The sequence below is a fragment of the Silene latifolia genome, chromosome Y (genome assembly GCF_048544455.1).
Source record: "Silene latifolia isolate original U9 population chromosome Y, ASM4854445v1, whole genome shotgun sequence".
NCBI lineage: Eukaryota > Viridiplantae > Streptophyta > Magnoliopsida > Caryophyllales > Caryophyllaceae > Silene > Silene latifolia.
The window spans coordinates 89394685-89404007 of NC_133538.1; the positions used below are offsets into that span (position 1 = coordinate 89394685).

General features: G+C 39.1%; 1 protein-coding gene across 1 annotated transcript; it reads left to right on the forward strand.

Moving 5' to 3' along the window:
* Positions 1-310: 310 nt before the first annotated feature.
* LOC141628499 (uncharacterized) lies at positions 311-1367 on the forward strand. Its single transcript, XM_074441636.1, has 2 exons — positions 311-382; positions 789-1367. The coding sequence occupies exons 1-2, from the start codon at positions 311-313 to the stop codon at positions 1365-1367; spliced, it is 651 nt and encodes a 216-aa protein (XP_074297737.1).
* Positions 1368-9323: the final 7956 nt, after the last annotated feature.

Here is a 9323-nt window from a genome sequence, read left to right on the forward strand (position 1 = left end):
CTCATATTTGCAGCAATCATCCAAGTTCGAGTCATTTTTCTACATTCGTAATATATAGGCAACTAATTCAGAAAATCCAATAATAGGCAAACAAATAAACGAAATTCAGGAAATTAATTAAGCTAGCAAATTAGATAATACCCAACAAATTCACAAATTCAAAAATAATCGACATTTATAGGCCAGGAAATTGAACAATCCTATATCTATATATAGCTTGAAAATCTTAATAAGAAATAGTTAATAAGCTAAGAAACATAAATACCTGATTGATAAACACGATGAGAGAGAGAAGACGGTGACAACAGTGATGGAGATGAAGACAGAGAGAGACGGTCAAGGAGGAATGGATGATGATATTTGTGTAGCAGTATTAGCTTCTGTTTGTGTTTTGTAGCGTATAGCAGAATAAAGCGATCTGTTGTTCTTTAGATCTTCATAACTTCAATAACAACGGTTATTGTGTCTACAATGGTTGTTAAAACTTAATAACAACGGGTTCTAATACAACCGTTGTAAATACTTTTCACTAATTTTGAGCCAAATTTTTAACAACGGTTATACTGTATTACAAAGTAAACTGTTGTTATTAGTTTTTATATTTACAACGGTTGTGCAAGTGTGACCCGTTGTTAAAACTAATAACAACGGTTAATAAAACATAACCGTTGTAATTAAGTTTAGTAAAATTTCGCGCAAAGATAATTATCCATTCTACAACATCTTTTGGTGATTTTCGTGAATAAGCGTTGTTAAAGGGCCGTTGTAGTTTCCTGGATTTGTAGTAGTGCAAAGGGCAAGCTTTAGCAGACTTCCTTGCTAATCACCCAGTCGCCGTGAAATGGGAACTTCACGATGATCTTCTAGGTGCGAAGATATTCTACGTAGATGTGCTTCCACCATGGCAAATGTACTTTGATGGTGCAGAAAGACGTGATGGAGCCGGAACTGGTGTTGTAATCTTGTCTCTCGAAGGTTATGTGTTCCCTTGCTCCTTTGTGCTCATTGAACTATGCTCAAAAAATGTGTCCGAGTATGAAGCTCTAAACTTAGGCCTTCAAATAGCGATTGAAATAGGGATCAAGGATTTGGACATCTATGGTGATTCCTTATTGGTGGTGAACCAAGTCCTTGATGAATTCGAAGTGAAGAAGGATAATCTCATTCCCTACCATCAATATGCAGTCCAGTTACTTAACAAGTTGGATTGTGTTCATATCGGACATGTGTCAAGGAGTGCCATTAAGTTGGCTGATGCGCTTGCTAATCTTGCAACCACTTTGGCACTAGAGGTAGAGGAAGTCACGACAATTCCAGTTTGCAACCGTTGGGTAGTACCGCCGCCAGAAGGAGGAGAAATTGCATAGTCATCTAACATGATTAGTGTTTACCAAGTCGATAATGATGATTGGCCCTAGACATAAAGTAGAGATTCGTCGTCATTCTCCGAGGTTCATATATTATAAGGGAATACTTGACAGACAATGTTTCCTCAGGCAATGGCTAAGATGTCTTGGTAAAACTGAATCTTCTGAAGCCATGTATGAAGCTCATTCGGGTATATATGGCGCTCACCAATCCGGTCCAAAGCTTCATGACCGTGTGAAAAGAGTAAGAATGAGGTACAATTGGCCAACCATGGTGCAAGATTGCATGGACTTTGCGAAGAAGTCTGATACATGTTAGTTCAATGTAAATTTCATACATCAACCTTCAGAGCCCTTACATCCTACCATTTCGTCAGGGCCCTTTGAAATGTGGGGACTAGATGTTGTAGGACCCATCACTACAAAAGCATCGAATGGGCATGGATACATCCTAGCTGCAACAGATTATTTCTCAAAGTGGGCTGAAGCCGTCAGTGTGCATGAGGTCAAGAAGGAAACTGTTGTTGATTTTATTCGCACTTAAATTATCATTTGGTATGGTGTACCACAACGCATCATAACTAATAATGGCAAGCATTTGTTTAACAAGTTGATGACAAGTCTGGGTGAAAAGTTCAAGTTTAAACAATACAAGTCTTTCATGTATAATGCTCCTGCAAATGGCTTAGCTGAGGCTTTTAGCAAGATATTATGTAACTTGTTGAGGAAAGTAGTGGCAAAGTCGAAGCGTAATTGGCATTAGAGAATTGGCAACGCGTTCTGGGCCTATCGTACCACAGACAACCACTCAAGCGACCTCGTAAGTAATACTACGGTTTTCTAAGTCTATTACTCAGCCGAATTTGGCTTACTCGGCTGAGCAATGCGTCGTGTGTTTCTTGCCAGGCTACTGTCCAGGAACACTCGGCCGAGTATGGTAATACTCGACCGAGATACTCGACCGAGTAAGGGATAGTCGACCGAGTATACTCTATGCTCGACCGAGTATCCAGTCTGACTAGAATTATTTGCGCGGTTTGATTTAAAGATGATTAGAGTTATAAAACGGGATTTACAGTTTCACTTTTACTTTTTACAAAACCTAAACCTTCAAACGTAACTTTAATCACCTCTAATCTCCCTCAAGATCGTGGATTGTTCATGAGTCTTGTTCTTTCCTCTCTTGCGTCGATTGTGTCGGTAAGCCACTAATCCTATGAGTTTTGTCTGTTTGTCTTTTTAGGGTTTACCCAAGTTTTGTGATTTGAGGGAAAAGGGATTTTGTGCATGATTGTGATTAGATTGTATGATTATTGTTAGGTGGAGATTTCGTAGAGGAGTCGTTGTAGCTTTCTTGATTGACTCGTATCATATTTGTGCTAAGGTAAGGTTTCCCTACTCAGTTGATTGTACAATTAATTTATGATGCGTTGTTGTGATTTAATTGATGTGATTAATATTGTTGGTTTATTGTTGTTGGTTGATTGTTGTTGGTTGATTGGAGTATGGGGTATTGGAGTTCAAATGGATTGATGTTGTATGCGAGGTGCATCCTCGGGTGAGTGGAGTCACTTGTGGGAGTGGCTTCACGCCCTTGATTCGCCCTTTGTTGAACCCGCCACAAGAGGAGATGTGCACAATAATGAACATGGGTTATCGCTCGTGTGATGAGCGGGGCTTAGTTGGGCAAGATTGTGGTCCCCCACTGGCAGGGCTACACACTTTAGTGTGTAGTCAGTTACAAGATGTGATTGGGAGTTGGAGATTGGTTATGGAACAACTGTTTTATCTTGGTTGCATTTTGTCTTATTTTGATTATGCAGTGAACTGACCCCGTTGTTGTTCTGTAAAATCTGTGGTGATCAATTCGGGGATGATGAGCAGATTATGATAGGTGATGATGGTCTTTAGATATGGAGAAGAGATGGGGAGTCATCACTTCGAGTCTAGCTTCAACTGTTACGAGTTTAGCTATTTAAGATTTCAGTTGTTTTGAGTATTAGTAAACATTTCTTTGGGTTGGTTTTGGAACTATGTTAAAATTAACATTATATACTTTTATAAATGTTGTGGGATGGTTTCTTTTGATATACTATCCTCGGGCAACCGAGATGGTAACAGTCTCTCATGCTAGGGTGGTCCTCGGTAAGGTACCTTTTGTTGGAGTATGTCTCATCAACAATTGTGCGATCACATGTATAAATCTCAAATTAAGAATACATAAGGGATGATTCAATTATAAGTCAACTGATCAACATTAATCAGTAATAATTGGCTGACTAGGGTTTGACGTTATTGTCATGTTGACGGTGGTGATCAGTTTATCCCTTAAGGTCACACCTAAAGGATGAGACCCAAATAAATAATTAATTAATTAATTATATTCGATACGTATTAATTAATCCCTTATTTATATGCGTTGGATTTTGTATCTTATTGTAATGTGATTAAATAAGATTCGATTTAGTGGATTATTATATTAATTTACTAAATTATGTTGAGGTTTTATAAATATTTCGAGGTAGAGGTAATTAGTTATTTACATTTACAAGAGGTTGTAAATTTAACTAACTAGCTATTATGGGATCCATTATATGTTGACATAATGTTAAAATATTACTAAATAAGTTGAGTGAATATATGTTTATTAACTTGTCACATAATTGTTATGTGATTAAATTAATACTTGATTATGTAATATAATTAAACATAAGACTATTAAGCATTTGTGGGACAAATATTATAAGACAAAAATAAACCCATATATACTCAAGTGCACCGTTCAAAATGGTGAGCATGCTTGAGTTTTTGGTTTTGTCATTTTGTTGTTGGAAAGATGCTCCAACATCTTATGACATGCGTTATTCATGCTAGCCTACTACCTACACATAAAGAATATTGCATAAGACAAAATAAGAAAACCAAAATGCTCTACATAAGAAGCATTTAGACGTCACATGTAGAGATGAACAGGAGAATAATTGTTGTTCTCATTTTTACTTTACCTTTCTCTCAAAATATAACACATGCAAATCCTCTAAGCTCATATATACTCATTTTACTAATGTTTAGCAAATATTACTAGTGTAGTAATATTAGTTATATTAAGGGAATATTTCTACCAAATGTCTAGTTAATATTAGTAGTAATTATGGGTCAAATCTTGGGTGCAATCAAAAGGAGGGCTCCTAATATAGAGTCTTGGAGGATCATCCTAATACTTATCATAGCTCAAGAACAAGTGAAGGTAGGAGACCTTACTTGTGCCCATTTCGTGCCACACAACAATATAAGGAACATTGTTTTTCCTTATTTATTCCTTTATTTTGTTATGCATGCACTAGATCCACTATGACAAATTTAATATGTTGATTAAATCACTATTAGAAATGTCTAATAATAGGTATATGAACCTAACAACTTGGTATGAGGGGGTGTTACAAAGTGGTATCAGAGCGACGATTCTGGAACCTAAAACCAATTAACCTAATGAACATAGAGAGTCTAAATAAAATTAACCCGGGGAGAGTTGTTTGGAGCTACTGCAAAGACTCGGGAGACGTCCCGAAGTCGCATGGAGGCCCTTATAATTTCGAGCCGGTCAATATGGGGGTGTCTTGGGAATCGCTATGTGTTTGGAGAATGTGTGTGGTACTAGTAATTGTGGTTTGTGAAATTCTTGGATGAAATGAGAAGGTGAATTGTGTAGTTGAACATGATAGACTTTGAGCATGATATGGGATTTATTACTTGACCTTTGGAAGGGTAGTAAAGTATTGTATATAGAATTGCATGTTTATGTATGTTTTCATAAGTATATAGCTCGTTTATGGCATGACTCGGCTGAGCAGGCGGGTACTTGACCGAGTAGGGGATACTCGGCCGAGTAACCAAGCACTCGACCGAGTGTTTGTTGGTGTGTATGTAGTAGTAGCTACTGGTTGTGATCGGTCGGCCGAGTAATAGGCACACTCGACCGACTGAGGCATACTCGACCGAGTGACTTTCATACTCGATCGAGTATGTTTTCTGTGTTTTTGAGGTTGGCTACTGGAGTGGAATACTCGGCCGAGTAGTAGCGTTACTCGACCGAGTGGTCCATACTCGACCGAGTATTTCACCGTACTCGGCCGAGTACTTCTTTGGTGGAGGGTTTTGTTTATTTTGAGTCGTAGGCTATGTGCTTACGTTTTCTTGCTTATACCAGCTCAAAATACCGCGAAAGAAGTCAGCAGCATACATCCAAGCCACCAAGATGACTGTGGATGGGGTTGCCCATATGATTGAGCAGCAAGATGCGCTCATGGAGGCTCTCAAGAACGTGGGTAAGGGAGGTGATAAACCGGTGGACGCATCCCCTCTAAGCACCATCATTGCTCGGTTCAACCCCTCGACTTATGAGGGCTCTGGTGAGCCAAAGCTACTCGATAATTGGCAACGCAAGATGGAGAGTCTTCTTGAGGTTGTAAAGTGTCCGGCGGAGATGGTCGTAGAACAAATGGCGTACTATCCTACTCATGATTTAGAGCTGGGTGCAGTTTTTTTTTTTTGCTCTTAAGATTTAGAGGCACTATCTTTATGGGGCAACCTTTAAGGTGTTTTCAAACCATAAGAGTCTGAAGTATATCTACACTCAGAAGGAGCTAAACATCCGTCATAGGTGATGGATGGAATTAATTGGAGACTATGACGTGGAGATCATATATCGCGAGGGTAAGGATGATGCGTGCTTTTTATATAGTCTTTTTAAATCTTATTTGCATGCATTTCTATGCAATTCCCGTAGTTTTAGGCTACGAAATGCCCCGAACAGTCTACTTTGGTTCGTTTAGCTTTAGTTGCAGGAATAGACCTAAAAGAAGCAGAATGGAGCCTTTTACTATCCCTTTAGCTTGTATTTAGGAGATGGAAGAATTAGAGCGAAAATACCTACTTTCTTGGAAGTTAAATCATACGTCTTATGGCTGATCCAGTGACAGTTGACTCGATTGAGAGCGAGAAGACCTCGATCGAACTTCTGCTGTGTTCGATCGAGAGGTGGCTTTTTGGAGGTCCTCGATCGAGTAGATTAAGTACTCGATCAAGAGGTTTTGCTGAGGAGTTGTTCGATCGAGAAGAATCAAAGTGCTCGATCGACCACTTTGCTATCCGATGCGAGATTTTCTTGCGTGAACTTATTTATTTTGAAATTTTAAGTTACGTGTTTAGGAATAAATATCTTTCCCATATAAAGGAAAGACGTAATTAGGTTTAGGTTATCAAATTATCTCATCTTTTACCTTAAACATTCAGTTTACATTAGCTTCATCTTGTTCGACGTTGACTTTGCCTTTCGTTTTCCGGATCTCAACTTTTGTAATCTCTTTACTCTTTCTCATTCAATTTAATTACTTTGCAACACTTTAATTATTTTTCTTTAATTTCTGTTAATTATTATTATTGTTATTAAGTTTATGCTATTTCTCCTTATTCATCTTAATACCATGTTTAGCATAGTTTATTCAATCGTTATTGATTTATTTATCGCCATGCGTAGCTAATTTCTTTATTTCTAGGATTAGGGGAGCCATGATAGTAAAACAATGATGCTGTAATTAGTTTAGGAGGTTTTTGTTGTGAGAATTGTTTTATAGCAATTTAATAATAGTTATTAGGTTGAGTGCACGCGACCGATGTAATTAAACTGGTTAAATTCAGACCTAGATCGGAAGATTGGAATGAACAGACCTGCAATGAACAATAGACTACCCTAATCAGAGCGGAAGCTATTTAGGAAGAATCTAGGGCGCATAGAGGACCGGAAGGACCTTTCCACTACCCTTCTCACATCAGACCGACTAACCTTACCTTTAGTTGATTTGTGTGATATCATGGTGAACCAACAACCTGGCATTTTTCTCTTATTTGATTAATCTCTCTTTCATCCTTGCCTTTTTTAATTGTTGTTACTTTTATTGTTTTTATTTTAGTTCATTAGGTTAGTCCAAACAACTCAAACACCCCCCATTTTGTGACCTTAGACAGACTAGATAACAAGTAGATAGTGACCGCCTCCCTGTGGAGTACGATACCCAACTTACCTCTGCTATATTAGTTAGAGCCGGTTGGTTTATTTTTGATAGGGTTGCAACAGCCGTGTCAAAGGCCAATGTTGTGGCATATGCTTTGAGTAGGAAGAGTGTTTATTCGTTATATACAGCTATGTCCTTGCTGAAGCTGAGGGATGAGATGTCCAAGATGGGGATTCATATGATTCAGAAAGGGGATGCCATCGGGGACTTGACGATTGAATCAGACTTGTATGATGATATAAAGAGAAAATAAGAGCTAGATCCAAAGATTCAAGAATGGAAGTCAAGGGTAGAGAGTAGCATGGTTTCAAGGTTTTATATCCACACAGATAGGAGTGTTCGCTTCGATGGGAGATGGTGTGTTCCTAGTGAAGCAGATTTGAGAAGGGTGATCATGATGGAGGCTCATTGCACTCCTTCTTCAGTTCACCCAGGAGGTGACAAGCTCTATAAGGACCTAAAGAAAACGTTTTGGTGCCCTAATATGAAGAAGGATGTGGCCGAATTCGTGGCTAAGTGTCTAAATTGCCAGAGAGTAAAGGGTGAACAACGAAGACCACAAGGTAAGATTCAGTCACTTGAGGTGCCAGAGTGGAAGTGGGAGTCGATATCTATGGACTTCATCGTGGGGTTACCAAGGACTCAGCAAGGTAACAATAAGATTTGGGTGATCGTCGATCGTTTAACAAAGTCAGCTTACTTCATTCCGATGAAGGATACTTGGACCAAGATACAACTAGCTTTGAGTTATAGAAAACATGTGGTTCGGCTACATGGTATGCCAAAAGATATGGTGTCGGATCGAGATGCGAGGTTCATATCACGGTTTTCGCAAGAGTTGCAGGATTTGATGGGAACGACCTTAAAGATGAGTACAGCTTTTCATCCTGCGTCAGATGGTCAGACGGAGAGGACTATCAAGACTTTGGAGGATATGTTGAGGACTTGTGCCATGCAGTTTAGGGGGAGTTGGGAAGATAGGCTGGAGTTGATTGAGTTTTCATACAACAACAACTATCACACCAGCATTGGAATGGCACTGTTTGAGGCTTTTTATGGTAGGAAGTGCAGGAGTCCGGTATGTTGGGACGATAGTGCTGAGAATGTGGTTTTAGGACCACAGATGGTGCAGGATATGATTGAGCAAGTTCGTCTGATTCGTCAAAAGATGAAAGCAGCTCAAGATCATCAAAAGAGGTATGCAGATTTGCACCGTAGGGACATTGAGTTTACCGTAAGTGACAAGGTCCTTATGAATGTGTCACCTATGCGAAGGGTGATGAGGTTTGGCAAGAAAGGGAAGTTGAGTCAGAAGTTTATCGGCCCGTATGAGATCTTAGACCGTATAGGTGAAGTAGCCTACCAGCTAGCTTTACCACCATCGTTGAATCAAGTCCACAATGTGTTTCATGTTTCGCTACTCCGAAATCATGTGAGTGACCCATCACATATGCTTGAGGTTGAGAACATAGAGCTTGATGAGTATCTAACTTATGCGGAGGTTCCTAAGGAGATCTTGGACCGGAAAGTGCGCAAGACAAGGAATAGTGAGACCGTCTTACTAAAGATACTTTGGTCTAATCACAATGTCAAAGAGGCCACATGGGAACCAGAGGTGTCAATGAGAGAGCGTTTTCGTCACCTTTTCGATCAGGTATGTTTGGTTACGAGGATGTAACCGTTCTCTTTTAAGGGGGGTAGGAGATGGTCGCATACTTATTTTTGGGTTAGTTTGGGTTAACATAGCTATGTTTTTGTCTTCTTTTGAGTTGGAGTTGGGTGTTTTGTCATATATAGTGGGAGTTGTTTGGTACTTGGTGTAGTTGTTATTTTTATCGTTTATCAGTTTGTGTTGTGGTTGTTGGTTTTGTTTTGATTATAGTGT

Coding starts and splice junctions, on each gene's coding strand:
- LOC141628499 (XM_074441636.1), top strand. CDS start 311: ATGGAGATGAAGACAGAGAGAGACGGTCAAGGAGGAATGGATGATGAT. Junction 383..788: donor GTGTAGCAGTATTAGCTTCT/GTTTGTGTTTTG, acceptor GATTTGTAGTAG/TGCAAAGGGCAAGCTTTAGC.